Raw genomic sequence first — 22,476 nt, forward strand, 5'->3', positions numbered from 1 at the left:
TGCAGAATTATATTCATTTATAGATTTAAAATCTTGTAAACGCAAATGCGTCCATTCATACCGGGCTTGAGGAAGTATCACCGTTTTCTGATGATTGTACCTTTCTTCAAGGTCTTTCTAAAGATCTGCAGGATCTTTTAATGTGAGATATTCATTTTTCAATCCTTCGTCAAGATGACGACGGAGAAAAATCATGGCTTTAGCTTTATCCTTCTGGGATGCATTATTTTCAATCTTAATGGTATCTCCAAGATCCATTGAATCAAGATGGATTTCAGCATCTAGTATCCATGATAAATAATTGTTTCCAGATATATCAAGAGCATTGAATTCAAGATGAGAGAGCTTCGACATAGTGAAAATATTACCTGAGTCTTCCTAAAGATTTGATCAGAGTCTTGTGCTGATAACGTGTTGTAAAATAAATAAAAGATATAAAATAGAGATGTATAAATAGAAGACTTTATTATTAATATAATTAGCTCAATAATTATTATATATATAATAATATTATATGTTGTATTGTGTATATATATACAAAGATAAGAAAAAGTATTAAAAATAAAGAGAGAGAGATTTGCATTTGATACTATCTCAATATAATAAAGATTGTTAATATTGCTATTAATATTATATGTAAAGAGTAATAGAAAATAGAATTTAAAATACTTATAAAATAAAAGAAGAGAAAGAATTATAATAGTAATATAAGGAGAAGGGTATTTGATTGCAACATAAAAGATGATTGATTTATTTGTATAGAAAGGAAGGAAGAATCTGTTGTTATTGTTGTGTGTTCATATCATGCACTGAGCATGTCTATTTATACATGCAAGGAGGCTATAATTTTTAACTATCATTAAATATAAGGACATTGATAATGTAGCCATTTAGCATGGAAAATATGATCTGTTCATGGTCATCCATTTTTATCCTTATCGCAACACCAACCAATTTATTGCACGTTTATTCTCTTAACAATAATTATGACCTCTATTATTGGTTATCCTCCTAAAAATAAAATAATAAAAACACAAGATACAGTGTATGCTTGTTAAAAACAGTGATGATAATAATTTAATTTCCTTGATACTGATACTAATATATTTTAATTATATATTATTCTATCGATAAAAATAAATATCTTTTACACTCAAAACTTAAATAGTTAACGTAAAAACAAATGTATCTAATTAGATGATAATGTAATCTTTTTTAGTACATTGTTAAGGTATTAAAATTAATCTATTTACCAAAAAAAAATATATAACTCGACAAGTTTTTGCAAGTCTTCGGCTTTGCCATTTTGTCGTTGATGTATGTCGTTTTTATTTTTCATTTTAATTTTCCTTTTATATCATATTATTATTATTATTATCTAATGTTGCCATACCATGTTGTTAATTATTACTAGCAAATAATACCACGGATAATAAATAAGATAGTTTTAAATGATAACATATTTTAAATGCTTTATTTTACCTTAATATGTTAGTTAACGCAATCTAATTAAGATAGTTAGTTAAATTATAATTGATTTTAAAGTTGCCAAATTAGGACATAAGTGATGACGTCTTATTTTATACTCAATAATCATCAAAGAAACGATAGTGAAGAGGTGTGAAACAATTTTTAAGAACCTGCATATTTAATAATAACTAGTTTAATCATATTTATATTATCATTCAAAATGGTGATGGTGATAGTTTTGAGTTTAGAGTCATTTTAGGGTTGAGTTTTGGGGAAGGGAGAGGACTGTATGTGTAGCTGTGAGGTGAGAAAATATGAGATAAAAAGCTAATTGGCTAATACTAGAGAAATGATTTTAATGCCATATCATCTATTTTATAAGTCAATTTGGTATTTTTCATTAACAGAAATTGAAATAATTGATGTCCGATTATTTTTGTTAAATTTTAAAATATTTTAAAAATTATTTTATCATTGACATATTTTAAGATTATTTTTGTGAGCACCAAAATATTTCTGGTACCCGATTTGGCCGATTTGATAATTTTATTCATCATATATATTATTGAAAACCATATCAATAGTAGCAATGTCTTTTTGACACATATGATACTGGTGCTTTTAAATTCCATAGAAAATTATTGAATTGTAAAATTTCTAGTTTAATTATTATAATGTTTTGGAGTGTGAATAACTTACGAATATCACTACTAAAATGTTTCCTTGAACTAAAAGTTGTAGATATCGAATCTATAAGCTCCTTAATATGCTTATTGCACTCTACCAGCTAGAACACTACGTATACTCTACTACTGCACTTGTATTATTTTAAACTTCATACATCGACTTTTTGTGAGTTTTACACAAATGATGAAAGTCAAGACCATGAGTATAGGAGAGAACAATATTAATGCGAAGACACCCTCGTGGGATTCAAACAAATCAAACAGCAGGAAATTAAAAGACAGAAATACAATGCAAACATTTGAATACAAACAATTTCTATTGGGAGGTAGCTACAATTATATTCCACTCTCTACTAAACCTTGGAGCTACACTATCCCAATGCCTATAATTATCGACAAATACCAGAGGTTCCGAATATTCATCACAACATTGTAAAAAGAAGAAGCATAATTCTTCTTTTGGGTTGAAGTTAATAAAAATGGCTAGAAATTACAAGTGATACAAGTGAAGCATGATAAAGTTTTAAAAAAATGAAAGAACATTATAAAATTTAAACTTGGTTTAGAATCAAGTATGATGTAAATGGTTCTTATCAAATTAGAAGACTCATGAAATTTCTTATAAGTTGTCTAACTTGTATAGTCAAAATTCTAGTCAAAATTTGCTACTTGAAAATAAGTTAGCTTAATTGCAATCTTTAATTTAGTCAAAGAATGAGTTGTTATAATGTACGAAAGTTATATTTATCAACTTATCATACAACTTGATAAAGATGAATGTAAAAGAAGACTTTAATACACATACTTATATAATTGTGCACAACTTGATTAACTTGTAAACTAAATAAACCTCTACAAAATATTATATATAGGGGGTTAAGACATTACTAATGTATATGTCATGTTTTGCATAGAATTAGTGAATAAAACTAAAAAAAAAAAGTAATAAGATTTCTTATATATGTAATTTCTTTGTAAAAATTTCTATAATACTTAAAAAAAGTATTATAAACTTCTCTATGTATTGTGAGAAATTGTAATTTTATCACTTTATCATATTATTTTTACTATTATTTAAATTCAGTTCTTTTCGTTCACAAATTTTAGCTGCATTGTGTCCCTATTAACTCTGGTACTTAACAAGCATTAATTAAAAAAGAAGCTAAACGTGATACTCAATTACCGCTCCTCCTATGTGCCCCGGTGGTTATAATGGGCTCTACATCCAACAATTTGTTAATATATACAAGATGGTGAATTCCAACATCTTTAGCTGTAGATATAAAATAATAAAATTTATATTCATATACAGTCGACAGTATTAAGTTTTTGACTTTTGTGAGAGTAGAAGAGTTCATAACAAATCTAATCTAATAATATTATATTTGCTAACAGCCCAAGCCCCAAGGCAGCCTGCTGTTAAATGTCGTGGTGCATGTCCAAGTTAATTAATAAGTACTGTCTCTTATATGTTATTAAGAGTTAATTAATCATATCTATATGCATATATCCATGGTTGAAATGTCCATTTTTTAGTTTGGAGGGGTAGCAGTATTGTGAAAGAAAAGGCCTGCCTTAAGTTCAATAATAATATCTAGCGAATAAAATCTATGCATGATTATCAATTTACGTAACTTATTATTTGCCGCCTTCTTAATTTGTATAAATAGTTTTAAAGTAATTATTAATTAAATAGAATATAGCCGGCCATGAGATATTGCAGGTTTGTTAATTAATAGTAGTTTACTTTGGCAATTGCATCGTTTAAATGTTGTTTACTCGTTCAATTTCCAAAAAGTATACTTATGAATTATTGAGTCTACTTACTCAGTTGTTCTTAGAGAGTTAATCAGCTTTGTTTCAATAAGAAAAACCCAGCGGTTACACTAAGCTAGCAGGTATGGGGAGGCCGAAGGAAGAACGTTACTGGAATCAAGTTACAAAAGAGGCAGCCGGAACGTGGAAGTGCAACCGCTGTGGACGTCAGTTTAGTGGTGGTGCTTCTCGAATTAAAGCTCATGTCGATCGGATCCCGGGGAAAGGTATCTCTATATGCTCTGCTTCGCTGGATGATAATCATTTACAGCCACAATCACAACAAACTGCAAATCCAATGAATCCAGGGGAAGGTAATTCATAGTACTGTGATAGTTTTATGAAATTGTTTGTGCTAAAAACTTAAGTTGATTCGTATGGATCTAAGCGATTGTATAACTATATATGTTTCTTCGTACACTTAAAAGATACTATATCATAAATTACTTGTTCCAAAAGTTTAAATATAAAAGGAGGAGAGATTATTTCTGATCTATTAATAGTTATATATCTATCTGTCATTGCTTTAGTTTTCTTTCTACCAACTACTATGTTGATGTATAAAAAGTCTTGACTGGATCTTTTCCTGCCTCGTCATGTTTGTACCAATTAAGTGGCTGCTGAAGATGATGATCATGAAATGGTTGATGCCTTCTTTGGAGGTTTAATGCAGCATTCAATTAATATTATTAGTCAACCCATCAATTTGCCTGGAGGTAAGCGCCCCTGTTCCCATCAATTCAGCATTAACCAGATTTCTGTTTCTTCCACCATAATTTGGGAAATCTAATAAAATATATTATTTCTTTTGTAAATCTCAAAAGTGTGTACATCAATGTAACTATATATTAGTTAAATTCTCAAGCATAAACAACAAAGGGAAATGGTATGTATAAATCTAGATTTAGAAAGTGAAGATAATTGGGGTGAAATTTTATTAAAAAGTTTTGATTGATATATTTAACTTGGCACAATAATTATAGACTTGGTTTAATCTTAATCTCATCATCATTTGGTTGTTAAATTAAATTTAGTAGAATATCAAAGTTAGAATCGAATGATGTAATTCTAAGTTTAGTATGGGTTTGTTTTGTCAATTTTTAGCAAATTAATGGTAGTTCGATATCTAATGGTTTGGGAGGAAAACTTACTTCTCTTTTACAGGTACCAATTTTTTAACAGTGTATCAAAAATTCTCAAATTAGACGAGATTTAAAAAAAAGACTGAAATGACATAAATAAAGGCTTCGAAAGTAAAATTGATTGGAATTTCGATGATTTGCATTAAATTTAAACAAAGCAATAAAATGTCTTCAATTTAATCAAAGACATGGAAATTAAAGGTTTCGAAACAATAGAATTGAATAATTAAAGTAAATATTGCTTGAAAGATAAATTTGCATGAAAAATAAAGATTGTAGAAAAGATAAACAGAAAATGAAGACATGTAAAAGAAACCTGATGGTTTCAGTGGCTAAGAGAAGGGGGGGTTGAATCTTAGCCCCTTTTTTTCGTTTCTAACACTTGCTGACCTTCAGAGAAGACTTTTCTGTTTTTGCTCGTCACTGGACACGAGCGACTTTGTTTTGTCTCGTCCCTAGCCACGAGACTTTTCGTTTTGTCTCGTCACTTGGCACGAGATAATTCTGGTTTTTGCTCCTGTGTAGTAGAGAACAGAAATGGAGTAGAAAGGAGAAGAAGATTGCACCCAGATATATCCTGGTTCGGCTGCTAAGTGCAGTGCAGCCTACATCCAGTCTCCATCACAAACATGATGGAATTTCACTATAATCAATCTGATTACAACTTGTAAAGTGCTAACCCAACTTACAAGGGGATTCCCACAGAATCATGAAACACAACATAGATGAACAAAGGAACTCTAAGACATCTATGGCTTTTTCTTTTAATTTTGCACTCTCTGCCTTTTTCCGCTTGACGAATGGATTTTTTGACGGTTTAGAATTTCACTATTGAAGTCTCGTTGCAAGTATAGTTTCTAAACCAACAATAATCCTTTCATACAAAAGATTGTTTGTCACAAGTAACAAACCCCTAAAATTTATAAACCGAAGTATTCAAACCTCGGGTCGTTCTCCCTAGGAATTACAATAAAGTGTCTTGTTATTGGTTATGAGTTATTTTGGGGTTTTGGATGAGAAGCATGAAAAGTAAATGGCAATGAAAATAAACTAACAACTATAAAAGGTTCTTTGGCAAGGTATGAAAATTAGAAGTCCTATCCTAGTTATCCTTCTCAATTGTGATGAGAATTGTTCATTGCTACCACTTAGTTAACCCTTACTAAATAAAGGAGAGTCAAGTGGATGAATCAATTTGATTCCTCAAGCCCTAATCAACTCCTAAAGGAAAGACTAGCTTTAGAGGCATTCAAATCAATTAGCAACTTCTAATTATCAATCAACAAAGGAATTAGATAACTCAAGAGTCACTAATTACTCTACCTAGGTCAAGAGGAACAAAACTTACACTAAAACCCAACCAAGCATTTCATCAAACACTTGGAAGGCATAAAAGAAAAGCATTGTGAATTCATAACAAGAATAGAATCTACCAACAATTATTGCAAAGAATTAATCAACAACAATCAAGGAGATCACAATTATCATGAATTACCTCAAATTGCATTATTGAAAGGGAATAAAGGACAACAATCTATCCAAAACAAAATGAAGAAAGAATTACAATTATAAAAACACATAACTAGAAAGAGAGAGATGAGAAGATTAAGAATTGATAAAGGAAAATTGAATCAAAGCATGAATTAAACCTAAATCTAAGAAAGGAGATTAACCTAAACCTAATCCTAATTCTAGAGAGAAGTGAGAGCTTCTCTCTCTAGAAACTAATTCTAACTACTAAACTAAACTAATGGTAACTAGATTCTAAAGTATGAAAAGTATCTTGATTCCCCTTCAATCCTTGGCTTAAATAGCATCAGAAATGAGTTGGATTGGGCCCACAAGGCTCCTAAAACCGCTGGGGACGATTTCATTAAAGTGGGCCACGGACAGAATCCGCGCGCGCGCGCAAAGTGCGCGTGCGCGCCCCTGAATACGAAGCAACATATGGCAAAATTTATATCATTTCGAAGCCCCGGATATTAGCTTTCTAACCCAACTGGAACCGCATCATTTGGACCTCTGTAGCTCAAGTTATGGTCGTTTAAGTGCGAAAAGGTCGGCTTGACAGCTTTCCGATTCTTTCATTTCTTCATGAGTTCTCCAACTTTACATGCTTTTTCTTCATTCCCTTGATCCAATCTTTGCCTCCTAAATCTGAAATCACTTAGCAAACATATCAAGGCATCTAATGGAATCAAGGTAAATTACATTTAGCTATTTTAAGACCTAAAAAGCATGTTTTCACTCTTAAGCACAATTAAAGGAGAATATACAAAACCATGCTATTTCATTGAATAAATGTGGGTAAAAGATTATAAAACCCCTAAAATCAATACAAGATAAACCGTCAAATTGGGGTTTGTCACCGCTCTATGGCTTTTTCATTACAAACCTCACTGTTTGCCTTTTTCCATGAGACTCAAGACATGACAAAATTAAACAGAAAATTACAAAACTGAATACATTGAAGGAGAAGAGAAATCTGTTAGCTCAGGTAGCTCTGAGAACTCTGTGCTTTGCACTCTCAAATTTTCTCCTTGCTTCAAACAGTGGTTGTTCTCTCTTTTTAAAGAAGAGGAAAGCCTCCACACTTGAAGCCAAAACCGAACCAACTTCTTCCTCCTTCAATGAACAGAACCGGTTCGGCCACTTAGAGAGAGAAGAGATAACCATGTAAAACCTAACATGCAATTACCTCTAGTCCTTTCTTGATCATCACCCTTCATCAATCCGAGCTCTCCATCCTTGGCTTCCTCTCCAAGATGGATTTCTGGCCCTTGATGCTTCATGATGATGATGACTTCATCTGCTTTAATCTCTGCCTCACTTCGCCACTCTAGCTACTCCCTGTGGTGGTTGAGCAGAATCAAAGACAAGCCATGCTTCAAGAATCTCCCTCAAGCTGGCCGAATCTTCATCTTCCTTTTTGAGCATGAAGAAGCCAAGATCTCATCACAAAATCTTACCATAAGTGATGCAAATCTTAGCCACAGCTTACTTTACTTTTTCTTTTTCGTGCCATCATCATGATGGTCTTGTAGCTTGTTCTCCCTTCCTTTCGGTAGCTTACATTTGCTTCCATGGCTACCAATAATAATTCAGCTTCACTTTGTTGATTATAATCTTTGAAATTAAAGCTGAACAAAATTTTCACTTGGGCTTTGCAACATTTCTTTTTAATTCGGCCCAATATATAAAACCTGCAACAAAATTATTAATCAATATATATTAAATAAAGATCAAATTAATAATTTTGTAATTAATTGTTTTAATAATGTTTAGTCATCACAAATATTAATTTAGAGTTTTCCAAACTCATCAATCTCCCCCTTGATGACAAACATTATTAAAATTGAAATGGAAAGAAATCTAAAGATTGAGTAAGAGTACTCCCTTTGAGGATTGAATTTCTCTCCCTTTCAAATTATCACATGGCTCCCCCTTGATGTATGCTATTTTACCAAGGGAAGCACTAAACATGTGATATTTAAATCAAGCTACAAGTAACGATGTTATTCAACATATTAATTTTGAAATGTTGATTGCTTGATTTATGAGCAGTTTTAAATTGATAATCAAAACTCATTTGATATCATAAACTGATTTCTTGCTCAACAAACATCAAAAATATCCAAACATTTTCCTGTTTAATATATCAGAGCAAAACAACATGAAGGAAAATATTTGTAGAGCAAAATAAGGCAGTTTTTGATGCTTTATACAATTTAAAGGAACTGCCCAAAATATCAAGCATGTTAACCAGAATGAAACAGAATATTCAATACAATCATGCATATTCATCAAGGTTAATTAACAACCAGTCACACATTCATTGCCAAAACATTATAAAACAGTAGCATCAATAACAATTATAATGAGGCAAGAGCAGTTTCAATGCTATCATCAAGCATCAAAATATATCCTAAGAGCAGTTTCAATGCTATCATCAAGCATCAAAATATATCCTTTTAACAAGGGTGATCATGAATTTTCAACAGAAAATTTCATCCCTTATTTTTCCAGATTTCAATTTTCAACTTTTCTCTCCCTTTTGTCATCAAGGGGCACTGCAAAATAAATGAAAATATTATACCAAACAGCAGAATATTTATTTTCCACCAAAATACAAGGTCCAGAATATCCAAGTACAATATCAAAACAAGACAGCAAAAACTGTGTACAAGCTCCAAAGGATTTCTAAAAGATGAAAATTTTAAGGATTTGGATCCTTTAAGACTGAATCATATTTTCACAAGAAAATATTTTTCAACCACCTTAATAAGATTCCATATCACACATGCATTTGAGCAAATAAATTTTTCAATGACAATCAAAACTCAAGTCAAAATTAATCCATAAAGTGCTCAAAACAGAGCCAGATCAAGGAAAAACAAAACAGGACAACAAATCAATAAAATATAACAAAGCAAAATAACAGAGTATTCAGCAGCAGTAGAAGCAACAGGGAGCATTAAATATGGAGTGGAGAGAGAATTAGAGGGGATTAAATGACCATTAAGAGCGCGGTTATTAACCAAGAAGGTTTCAAAAACTGAAAAAGGAGTTTCCTTGAATCAAGGGACTAGTTGGAAGTAAAGATTTGATTTGACAACATGCTTCTTCCAACAAGATTTGATAAGACAACCAAGAGATTTTGTGATTTTATTTTTCAAAAAAATGAGGAACTAACAAAACTGTCATGAAGGGGTCAGGATTTATTAGGTGGGGCCCATAAAAATTTGAATTCTGCGTTGCCTCCCCCTTGACCATAGCTCCTTCATCATCCCTGCATTTTTATCTCGTCCAAACCTACGAGACAAACTGAACAGAGTCACATATTCACAGATTTTCAATGAAACTTAAATCAAACATCCCCAAACTTTTTCTCAAGGTACAGAATCTGTCTTCGCAGAGGGGTTTTGTAAAAATATCAGCAATTTGGTCTTCAGATTTTACAAATTGAATATCAATAGTACCATTTTGCACATGTTCCCTAATAAAATGATATTTTATCTCAATGTGCTTAGTTCTTGAGTGCAGAACAGGATTTTTTGAAATGTTTATAGCACTCATATTATCACAAAATAAGGGTATACTATTGATTTTTAATTTGTAATCTTCCAATTGTGTTTTCAACCAAATTAATTGTGAGCAACATGCAGATACGGAAACATATTCGGCTTCAGCAGTGGATAGAGCCACTGTGGCTTGTTTCTTGCTTGACCACATGTTGAGTGAGCTTCCAAGGAAGCAACACATGCCGGAGGTGCTCCTCCTATCCACTCGATCTCCCGCATAATCTGCATCACAAAAACCTACTGCACAAAAGTCATCAGATTTAGGATACCATAATCCATAATTACAAGTTCCCTTAATGTATCTAATGATGCGTTTAACAGCCGTAAGATGGGATTCTTTTGGATGTGATTGAAACCTTGAACATACACCCACACTTTGGACTATATCCGGTCTAGAGGAGGTAAGGTACATGAGTGAACCTATCATTCCTCTATACCTTGTTTCATCCACATCTTGGCCATCATCATCTTTTTCAAGTTTAGTATTGGGATGCATAGGAGTGCCCATTGATTTGGAATTTTCTAGGCCAAACTTTTTGATAAGTTCTTTTGCATACTTTTCTTGGTGAATAAAAGTACCACTAGGAGTTTGCTTAATTTGGAGGCCAAGAAAGAAAGTAAGCTCTCCCATTAAACTCATCTCAAACTCACTAGTCATGAGTTTTCCAAACTCTTCACACAAGGAAACATTGGCCGAACCAAATACAATGTCATCAACATAAACTTGAACAAGAAGGATATCATCATTAGATGCTTTAATGAATAAGGTAGTGTCGGTGGTTCCCCTTTGAAAATGATTTTCCAACAAGAAGGCACTAAGCCTTTCATACCAAGCTCTTGGAGCTTGTCTAAGATCATAAAGAGCCTTAGTTAATTTAAAAACATGATTTGGAAATTCTTTATGTTCAAAACCGAGGGGTTGAGCCACATACACTTTCCTATCAATAAAACCATTAAGGAAGGCACACTTAACATCCATTTGAAATATTTTGAAACCCTTATGGGCAGCATAGGCAAGAAGCAACCTAATTGCTTCCATTCTAGCTACCGGAGCGAAAGACTCATCAAAATCAATACCCTCTTCTTGATCGTAACCTTGGGCCACTAATCTAGCTTTGTTACGAACAACTTGTCCATCCTCACCAAGTTTATTTTTAAACACCCACTTAGTACCGGTAACTTTCTTACCATCCGGATGAGGTACTAGTGTCCAAACCTTATTCTTGTCAAATTGAGCAAGTTCCTCTTGCATTGCTTTGACCCATGATGGGTCCTCAAGAGCTTGTTTGACATTGTTGGGCTCTATTTGTGACAAGAGAGCAAGATTGCTAGGTTTGGTTTGCCTTTTGGTGGATGATCTTGTTGTTACTCCTTGAGAAGGATCACCAATGATGAAGTCATGAGGATAACCCCTCATGGACTTCCATTCTCTAGGCTTTCGGACAGGTGTAGAGTTTTGATGAACTTCTGGTGGTCTCACTGTTTCAGTTGCTCGTGCCTGCTCAGGAGACAAAACGGAAGTTTCTCCTCCAATCTGACGAGACAAAACTGGACTGGCAGATTCTTCATTCTGGACAGATTTGGAATTTTCTTTGCTTGTTCCAGCTCCTTCTCCATCTGAATCAATATCTATCACAGTACTGGGAATTAAGTTAGAATCACAAAAAGTAACATGTATGGATTCCTCTATTGTCCTATGCTCCTTGAGATAAACTCTATAGGCCTTGCTTGTGGTGGAATATCCAACAAACATTCCTTCATAGGATTTTGGATCAAATTTTCCAAGATTTTCTTTATTATTAAGCACAAAGCATTTGCATCCAAAAACATGAAAATACTTAAGATTTGGAGGGGTTCCTTTCCATAGCTCATAAGGAGTTTTCTTTAACCCTTTTCTAATTATTGTTCTATTCAAAATATAACATGCTGTGTTCACAGCTTCAGCCCATAAAAATTTAGGAATTTCATTCTCACATAGCATGGCCCTAGTCATTTCTTGAAGGCTTCGATTCCTTCGTTCAACCACCCCATTTTGTTGGGGTGTTCTAGGGCATGAAAAATTATGAGAAATCCCTAAGTCATCACAGAACTTTTCAAATTCTCTTCCATGATCACTTCTCAAATGAGCAATTTTCAAATCCTTTTCATTTTGAATTTTCTTGCAAAGGGTGGAGAAAGCATAAAATGCATCATTCTTATGAGCAAGGAAAAGTACCCAACCAAATCTAGAGTAATCATAAAATGGCCTTTTGGTTGAGATTCCATCTTTTGATTTAAAAGAGGATTTTACTTGCTTGCCCAATTGACATGCATCACAAGTAAGATCCTTATCAAACTTGATGTTTGGAATTCCTCTAACCAAATTCTTTTTAACTAGCTTAGAAATTTGGTACATGCTAGCATGTCCCAACTTTTTATGCCAAAGCCATTTTTCAAATTCAAAAGATGTAAAACATGTTACATTTTGTTCCTTTAAATCCTCAAGAGTTAATCCATACACATTGTTGCATCTCTTGGCTTCAAATAAAATATCCCCAGTTTTCTCACAAACAACCAAGCAAACAAACTTCTTAAAAATAACATCAAAACCTAAATCACACAATTGACTAACACTAAGTAAGTTATGTTTCAACCTATTTACAAGAAGCACATCATTTATACAAGATGAAAAGTTTTTACCAACTTTTCCAACAGCCACTATTTTTCCTTTTGCATCATCTCCAAAAGTGACAAGCCCTCCATCATATTCATCAAGCTTTATGAAGAAGGTTGTCTTTCCGGTCATATGCCTAGAGCATCCGCTGTCCATGTACCACATACTTTCTTTCTTCTTGGATGCTAGGCATACCTACAAAATAAGCTCAAGTGACCTTAGGTATCCAAATTTTCTTGGATCCTTTCACGTTAAACCATCTCTTATGTCCCAAATCATTGTAATCAAAAACAACTTTGTAAACTTTATCACCAATCATTCTTTCACCAAAGAAACATTGAACTGGAAAATGACCACTTCGGTTACATAGTCTACAAAATCTTGGAGTTGTTGTTTTGTTAAAGTAAGTTGGGTCTTGATACTTTACATCATTTGAAGATGAAGCAATGTTTTCAAAATGTGATTTTTCAGATTTATAAAATCCCAACCCAGCTTTATCATAAAGAGGTTTTTGACTAGCCAAGATTTGATTCAAATTTTCAGAACTTTGGGTGAACTTAGCTAAGTCTTCCTTAAGTCTTTTAACCTCTTTGAGCAACTCTTCATTTTGCTAAAAACAATTCACATATGCAAGGACAGAATGGTCACTTTCACAGCTTCTAACTTGGGCTTTTAACTGCTTATTCTCTTCCACAAGATCACAAGCAGTTTCGGCCTCTCTTAGTTTTTCTTTGAGAAAATCATTTTCAGCTTTAAGAATGAAATTTTGTTGTTCAAGATCTTGATTCTCAGTAAGAAAACATCTTATTTTTTCAGAAATGTGATCTATCATAAGATGAAGGTCTTCAGTGTCAGGGTTTTGAAATGATACCTGATCTACCTCATTTGCCATGAGACAAGGCTGTGATTTAGTCTCAGACTCTTCATCATCATCTGAGTCATTTTCCAAATCTTCCCATGAAGCCATCAATCCCTTCTTCTTTTCCTTTTTCGGCTTTTCCTCCTTCTTTAACTTGGGACAATCAGATTTAAAATGCTCCATTTCCTTGCAATTGTAACAGATTACTTTGCTAAGGTCTTTCTTCATCCTCCTTGAGCTGCTGCCTTTGAGTTTCATCATTTTCCTGAATTTTTTTGCAAACAACACAAACTCATTTTCAGAAGAATTATCACTGGATTCATCATCCAGAGGGTTAGTCACAGAAGAAAAAGCAATTCCTTTCTTTTTTGAATCTTTTTTCAAATAGGAGTCTTCAAAAGCAAGAAGATTTCCTCTCAAATCATCAAGTGTCATGGAATCTAAGCTACTACTCTCAGAAATAATTAAAGCTTTTGTTTCCCACTCTTTTGTAAGACATCTCAACACTCTTCTCACTAGCACAGATTCAGAATGTGTAATTCCCAGAGCATCTAAGCCAACAATGATGGAGTTGAACCGTTCAAACAGTTCATCAATGGACTATCCTTCCTTCATTGCAAACATTTCATATTCCCTGTTCAACATGTCTGTCCGAGTTTTCTTTATAATGGTGGTTCCTTCATGAGTGATTTGCAACTTGTCCCAAATTTCCTTTGCCGTTGTGCATCGTGATACTCGTCGGTACTCCTCAAAGCTGATGGCACAGTTGAGCAGATTGGTTGCCTTGGCATTTAACTCCACCGTCTTCCTATCTTCCTCGGTCCAGCTTGCTTCTGGTTTAAGAGAGATTACTCCTTGAGCATTTGTGGTAGTTGGAAATTTAGGACCTTCCAAGATGATCTTCCAAAGTCTGTAATCCACGGCTTGTACAAATATCTTCATCCTCTCCTTCCAATAGGTATAACTTTTCCCATTGAAGAGGGGAGGTCTGTTGCTTGATTGACCTTCAGCCAGATTGTATGACAACACACTTGTGCCACTGTTTTCTGCCATGAGGATCTTTACTCCAAGCTGCAAAGCTTGATCTCTTTGAGACCAAGCTCTGATACCAATTGATGGTTTCAGTGGCTAAGAGAAGGGGGGGTTGAATCTTAGCCCCTTTTTTCGTTTCTAACACTTGCTGACCTTCAGAGAAGACTTTTCTGTTTTTGCTCGTCACTGGACACGAGCGACTTTGTTTTGTCTCGTCCCTAGCCACGAGACTTTTCGTTTTGTCTCGTCACTTGGCACGAGATAATTCTGGTTTTTGCTCCTGTGTAGTAGAGAACAGAAATGGAGTAGAAAGGAGAAGAAGATTGCACCCAGATATATCCTGGTTCGGCTGCTAAGTGCAGTGCAGCCTACATCCAGTCTCCATCACAAACATGATGGAATTTCACTATAATCAATATGATTACAACTTGTAAAGTGCTAATCCAACTTACAAGGGGATTCCCACAGAATCATGAAACACAACATAGATGAACAAAGGAACTCTAAGACATCTATGGCTTTTTCTTTTAATTTTGCACTCTCTGCCTTTTTCCGCTCTATGGCTTTTTCATTACAAACCTCACTGTTTGCCTTTTTCCATGAGACTCAAGACATGACAAAATTAAACAGAAAATTACAAAACTGAATACATTGAAGGAGAAGAGAAATCTGTTAGCTCAGGTAGCTCTGAGAACTCTGTGCTTTGCACTCTCAAATTTTCTCCTTGCTTCAAACAGTGGTTGTTCTCTCTTTTTAAAGAAGAGGAAAGCCTCCACACTTGAAGCCAAAACCAAACCAACTTCTTCCTCCTTCAATGAACAGAACCGGTTCGGCCACTTAGAGAGAGAAGAGATAACCATGTAAAACCCAACATGCAATTACCTCTAGTCCTTTCTTGATCATCACCCTTCATCAATCCGAGCTCTCCATCCTTGGCTTCCTCTCCAAGATGGATTTCTGGCCCTTGATGCTTCATGATGATGATGACTTCATCTGCTTTAATCTCTGCCTCACTTCGCCACTCTAGCTACTCCCTGTGGTGGTTGAGCATAATCAAAGACAAGCCATGCTTCAAGAATCTCCCTCAAGCTGGCCGAATCTTCATCTTCCTTTTTGAGCATGAAGAAGCCAAGATCTCATCACAAAATCTTACCATAAGTGATGCAAATCTTAGCCACAGCTTACTTTACTTTTTCTTTTTCGTGCCATCATCATGATGGTCTTGTAGCTTGTTCTCCCTTCCTTTCGGTAGCTTACATTTGCTTCCATGGCTACCAATATTTTCTGTGTAATAACCGAAGAAGAGAAAGAGATGGATGAGAGAGAGGAAAGAGAAATTATGAATAGTGGTTAATGAACCAAAAGATAAAGAATAAAAGTGAATTAATTTCCCTTTCTCTTTGCTGACAAGCGTGTAGTCTTGGTGCATGCAATCAAATCAATTTGTCAATTTCTCTCTCATAGTTCCCATGTAATAAATGATAGTTGAATGTAATTTGAAATTCAACACAAGTTTGAATTTTGGATCCGTTGAAAGCAATTTGCTTTCTTTCTTCCACTTGTTTTCGATCATGCATGAGAACCAAACATGGGCTTATAGCATTAAAACTTATTCTTGGCCCAATAATAATTCAGCTTCACTTTGTTGATTATAATCTTTGAAATCAAAGCTGAACAAAATTTTCACTTGGGCTTTGCAACATTTCTTTTTAATTCGGCCCAATATATAAAACCTGCAACAAAATTATTAATCAATATATATTAAATAAAGATCAAATTAATAATTTTGTAATTAATTACTTTAATAATGTTTAGTCATCACAAATATTAATTTAGAGTTTTCCAAACTCATCAAAACCCTATAGAAAATTAACTCGAAATAGACTCAGAAAGTTTTTAGGATGTGAGTGTGCGTGAGTAATTTTTAAAACAAAGTTTTAACTCCTGTATCTTGGAGCCTTTTCTTATTTATAGTCATTTCCTAACCAATTGATTTAAAGTGTAATTTCCACGTGTGTGAAAAATGTGAGTAACTATTCCCACTCTTTTGCTTGATCTTGTAATGGCTGGAAAACAATCTTCGAATCTCAAGATCTTTGATTCACTTCTTCGAATAACTCATTGACTTGTTAAACTAATCATATTCTTACCCGATGACCTTAAACACAAGATCTCTTCGATATCAACTCTCCTACCAAAGCTCACTCACTACTCTTCGAGTAACCCTTTTTTTCAAAATTAATTATTTTTTACCAACAGGATTTCATTTGTTTGTTTTATTTCACGTAACAGGGTCAGCAGCAGTGGCCCAAAGCAACAATTGTGGTTTTGTAAATGATGAGATTAAAAGGTTAAATGAATTGCTGCATGATTTAACTCTTGAAGAAGACGACATTAAGGGAGAGTTAGAGTGGCTCAAGTCTGAGGGCAAGCAGCGCAAACGACGAGTTGATGATTGGTTGAATAAACTGCAACAATTGAGAAACAAAGTTGGTGATTGCTTGAATCTTGCGATGGCAGCAGTTCATTATTTCAATGAAAACTATCCACACAATTTCAGACAAATACAACAATTAACTGCACAAGTGAGCGAGCTTAAGAAGGAAAAGCCTGTGGTATTGTCAAATGAATTTGTTGGTGAAGATTTTGAGAGAAAAGTTAAGAGCATGCAGAAACTTGTTGGAGACGAGGAAGTCTTTATGATTGGGATACATGGAATGGGAGGGGTGGGCAAAACATGTCTTGCAACTCATATGGAAACTCAAATCATTAGGAAAGGAACTTTCAACCACGTCATTTGGGTCACGGTGTCTCGTGAATACAGCATTTCAAAGCTTCAAGAAGACATTGCCAGAAGAATCGGTGCAAAGCTTAATGGAGATGATGATGAGAGAACAAGAGCAGCACATTTGTCATCCGCATTATCAGAGAAAAGAAAATGGGTGCTTATTTTAGATGACGTTTGGAAATTCATTGACCTGAAAAAGGTGGGAATCCCTCGTTGTAGAATCAATGGTTCTAAATTGATTATAACAAGTCGGTTGAAACATGTGCTTCGACAAATGGATTGCCCCACAAGTAATATAATAACAATGTATCCTCTCTCTCACGGGGAATGTTTGGAGTTATTTCTTTTAAGACTTGGTGAATATCACAAAACACACTTACCTTCTAATGCATGGAATATTGCATGGGAATGCGGTGGTTTACCGCTTGCAATCAGTGTAATGGCTAGAACCATGAAAGGGATTCATAGCATTCATCAGTGGAGATATGCGTTGAATAGACTTGAGAGAGGGGAGATGGGGGGAGAGATGAAAGAAGAGGTATTTCAAGTATTAAAAGCGAGCTATGATAATTTAACACATAAATCCATGCAAAATAGTTTCTTGCATTGTGCATTATACTTTGAAATCCTCAGCTATGATAAAATGATAATGATGCTGGTTGACAGTGGAGCCATAAATGGAAGGAGGAGATTGAACGACATTTTTGACGAAGGCGGTACCATACTGGATGAACTTGAAGACCATTCATTATTCTCTCATGTTTCGAATATGCAGAATTCAGTAAGAAATATGGCTTGTCATATATTGAAAGAATCTCAAAGGTTGATAGTTAGCTGTGGTAAAGAATTGACAGGAATACCTCACCTGCAGGAATGGACTGCTGATTTGCAGTTAGTTTCTTTGGATACAAACAGGATCAAAGAAATCCCAGCGGGTGTATCACCCAATTGTCCAAGGTTATCCACCTTGATTCTGAGTAATAATTGCATGAGTAGCATCCCAGAATGCTTCTTCACACACATGAAATCTCTAACAATACTTGACCTATCTCAAAATCGCAGTTTAACCTCTCTGCCAGATTCCCTGTCGGACTTGACTTGTCTTGTTTCTCTACTGCTTGATGAATGTTACGCTCTGGCAAAGGTGCCTCCATTGGGAAGGCTTCAAAAATTGTCAACGTTGATAATTTCACATACTCAAGTTGAGGTTGTTTTAGGCTTGGAAATGCTGACAAACTTGAGATGGCTTGATCTATCTTTCAATAAAAAGTTGAGGTTGGAATCAGGGAGGGTGCTGCGTGGTCTGACCAATTTGCAATATCTGAATCTCTTCGACGCAACTCTGTCAAATGTGGAAATAAAGTATGTACAAGGGCTGACCACACTTGAATATTTTCTGGGCGGCTTTAATGACATCAAAATCTATCACAATTTTGTGGCAGGTATATGGAACACAGGTTTTGCACCCAAATCTTATCTTCTCTACTTCGGTCGTTTCGATAACTCTGAAAGGATTTTTGAATCTGGTGATCGTATTAGTCCAAGTGGTGACGACCACCAAATTGTACATTTATTAGATTGCGAAGAATTCCCTCATTTGCATCCAAAAGACCTTACCAATATCTCCATTGGATGTAATCCGCGTTGGAGAAGTTTATGTGATGCTCTGTCAAATATTACTCCATCTTTGGAGAACATTGAAATTGAGAATTGCAGACAAATGAAGAGCTTGTTTTGTTTGTTTGGTAACTGTTCCTTTTGCAGTAATCCCAACAACCTTCAATCCTTGCAGCTTTACAGTTTGGAGAGCTTAACAGTCATTTGTAAAGAAGATGTTGCTATTACTGATACAACATCTCAGCGTCTTAAACCAAATGCCGTCTTATCTAATCTCAGTCGCTTAGATATCTCAGAATGCCATGGGATAGAAACGTTGGTAACAGCAGGGTTATTGGCCCAACTTCAAAACTTGGAGACATTAAGTGTATACAGATGTAATTCATTGAGAGAAATATTTGCAGCGAGCAGTAGTGGTGCTGATAGTGATGATGCTGCTTCCACCATCATTACACTCCCCAACTTAAACTCACTCTACTTGTCTTACTTGCCAATGTTAGAGACTGTGTGCAAAGGAATTATAATCTCTCAATCATTGCCGAAATTGCAGATCTATCTGTGTACCAAGTTAGAAAGTCGGTCTCCATTTGAAGTCTCGTCATCATCATTTACTTCTTACACATGAATTTCTGTTGGGCTCCGGGCCTCCGGTAAGGGCTCTTCTATGGTACAGAGATAATATATAATGTGAGTGTTTGTGAACATTTTCAATTTAGTGTTTTCCAATCTATAATAGTCCAATCGTGATTTTAAGTATTTCATGTTCTAATAAATCTAGTCCATTTTAATTTTTTATAAAAAATTTAAAGATTCAAATTAAAGTAACAATATTAATTTAAAGAACCGGAAGCAACTCTGAGTGAATATTATGTCTATAATTGTTTTTAAGTATATTATTATCGATATTTAAATTGGATCGTTATTTTTGGAACTTTGGAAATATCCGATTATTGTGATTTTAAATTCTTTTTGAAATAAGTATTGATTTGTGAAACCTATAATTTTATAAAAATACACACGAGATGATATTTATATATTTTGTAAAGCATATCTGTTTTCTTATTTGACTTTATTGAATTTTAATTAAATTTTAGTATGCATTCTTATATATATATTTGATTTACTATGGAATTTAGTAATATGTTAAAGTATTAGAGATTTTTATAAGCGAGTTGGTTTGGATTGGTTTGGGAGACTCTGACTAGAAAACCGTAGTTAACGGCGGTTATGACGTTAACCTAGATGCATCTGGCTCAGACCTCAGCTAGCAGGGGCGTTGCTAGCTTAACATGTAGGCCACACATTGGATCTGTTATACCGTACGGAGACACTAGAGGAAAGGGCTACCCTTAGAGGTGGAGCCGCCCTAGGTGTGTAATATTTGATTTGATTTGACTTCTGGAATGAGAACTCCCATTTCAGTTCATCCGCTTAACTACTTATCTATTTGTTTGCATAATTAATTAATATAAATTTCTCATCTCTGAAAGGAAAGATAATTTTTAAGGTAAACTCTGTATTGTCTCGTGTGGGTTATAGATGTAATGTTTGCTCACTGAGTTGCAAAACTCACCCTATTATATTCCCATATTTTTCAGATACAGGAGTCATTCCAGGTTCCATTCCACCTGCCCCTCAGTAGATCTTAGTCATTTTGGTGAGCCCTTCTTCTTTCCAAGGGCTAAGTAATTATGTAATGGAACATTTGCTCAAAATTTAGATTATGTCAATGCTCCATATGTCATAGGCAGGATCCTCGTGTGGGTTATGTTATTTTGAATCTTGAACTGTTTAGATAGTAATTATAAGTTGGTTATGTAAGACTTATGGATTTAACTATATACTCTAGTTATCAACTTGATATATATATGATGTGTGTTTTGGATATATTTGGTTGTGGATATGGTTGGAATATGTTGTTGTTGTTGTCTTTGGAAATGGATATTTATTATTGATACAGGGAGTTAATATCTATGTTGGTAAGGTCCTAGAAACAGAGGAGGTTCTGTCCGATTTTCTGAAAATTTGGTTGTTTGGCTTGCTGAGAGACTTGTCCCTTGAGCGCCAGTCATGGCTTGGTTCGGGCCATGACAGTCATTATTTTGTTGTTGCTATATTTTTTTTCTCATTCTCTCCCTGAAGAAGCGGTAGAAGGTAAGGATGAAGAGTTTTGAATTGTGCAGAACATAAATGAACTGAAATTATATTCAGAAATGAACCAAAATTATATTTAGAATGAATCGAAATTACTTAATGATTGCGACAAACAAACTTAATTAAAAAATAAACACACAAACAAAATTGAATCATGAACAAAAACACATCCAAATCCATCAAGTAATTTTGTAGCATGTGTTTCTTCTTCTTTATTTGATTAGATGAACAAGACAAGAAATTAAAGAAGAATATGATGAGAAGTTTGGAAAATTTTTTTCTTCTTGTTTCTTCTTTTTTGTTTGATTTTTCTTCTCTTTTTCTTAGTTTTATTCCTTGTAAGATAGTGAAACAAGAAGAATCATAACAAAATAATTCATTCAAAAATGAACCAAAATTATATTTAGAATAAACCGAAATTATATTTAGAATGAACCGAAATTATATTCAGAATAAACCTAAAATTAAATTCATAATGTAAACTCGTTTCAGAATATGCACAGACCAAATGCACCTTATTTAAATTCAGAATGAACCGAAATTACTTAATGATGGCAACATACAAACTTAATTCGAAAACAAACACACAAACAAAATTGAATTATGAGCAAAAATACATCCAAATCCATCAAGTGATTTTGCAGCATTATGTTTCTTCTTCTTTGTTTGATTAAATGAACAAAACAAGAAAAAGGAGAACACGATGAGAAGTTTTGAGAAATTTTTTCTTCTTGTTTACATTATGAATTTAATTTTAGGTTTATTTTTAATATAATTTTAGTTCATTCTAAATATAATTTCGGTTCTTTCTGAATATAATTTCAGTTCATTTCTATTATGCACAATTCAAAACTCTTCTTCCTCACCTTCTACTTCTTCTTCACCAGGGAGAGAAGGAGGAAAAGAAAAAAAAAATACAGGAGCAACAACAAAAAAAATGATGATAAGGAGAAAACACGTGAAGAAGAAGGAACACGAAAAAGAAGGAAGAGAAGGAGGAGGAACGTGAAGAAGAAGGTGAAGAAGAAGAAGACGTTCCGTGCGTAAATGAGCGTGAGGATTACTCCGCGCGTGACTTTAAATTACTTGGATAAACTTGGATGCTAAAATTGCTTTGATGTGGAGAATAATTCTAATAACTTTTAATGGTCGACTAGCTTTCAAATATGAGCAATGTTA

The 22,476-nt window shown here is 34.1% G+C and overlaps 1 protein-coding gene across 4 annotated transcripts; it reads left to right on the top strand.

Moving 5' to 3' along the window:
- Nucleotides 1–3,584: 3,584 nt before the first annotated feature.
- On the top strand, nucleotides 3,585–21,030 carry LOC112798014 (putative disease resistance protein At4g10780). Of its 4 annotated transcripts, XM_072233973.1 has the most exons (5): nucleotides 3,585–4,285; nucleotides 4,586–4,687; nucleotides 17,031–18,483; nucleotides 18,589–19,830; nucleotides 20,742–21,030. In XM_072233973.1, the coding sequence occupies exons 1-4, from the start codon at nucleotides 4,057–4,059 to the stop codon at nucleotides 19,766–19,768; spliced, it is 2,964 nt and encodes a 987-aa protein (XP_072090074.1). In that variant the 5' UTR covers nucleotides 3,585–4,056; the 3' UTR covers nucleotides 19,769–19,830; nucleotides 20,742–21,030. The 4 variants fall into 4 exon arrangements, with proteins under 4 accessions (XP_072090074.1, XP_025696944.1, XP_072090072.1 ...); XM_025841159.3 differs by having other exon boundaries at nucleotides 17,031–19,830; XM_072233971.1 differs by having other exon boundaries at nucleotides 17,031–19,793.
- The last annotated feature ends 1,446 nt before the right edge of the window (nucleotides 21,031–22,476 follow it).

This window comes from Arachis hypogaea, chromosome 4 (genome assembly GCF_003086295.3).
Source record: "Arachis hypogaea cultivar Tifrunner chromosome 4, arahy.Tifrunner.gnm2.J5K5, whole genome shotgun sequence".
NCBI lineage: Eukaryota > Viridiplantae > Streptophyta > Magnoliopsida > Fabales > Fabaceae > Arachis > Arachis hypogaea.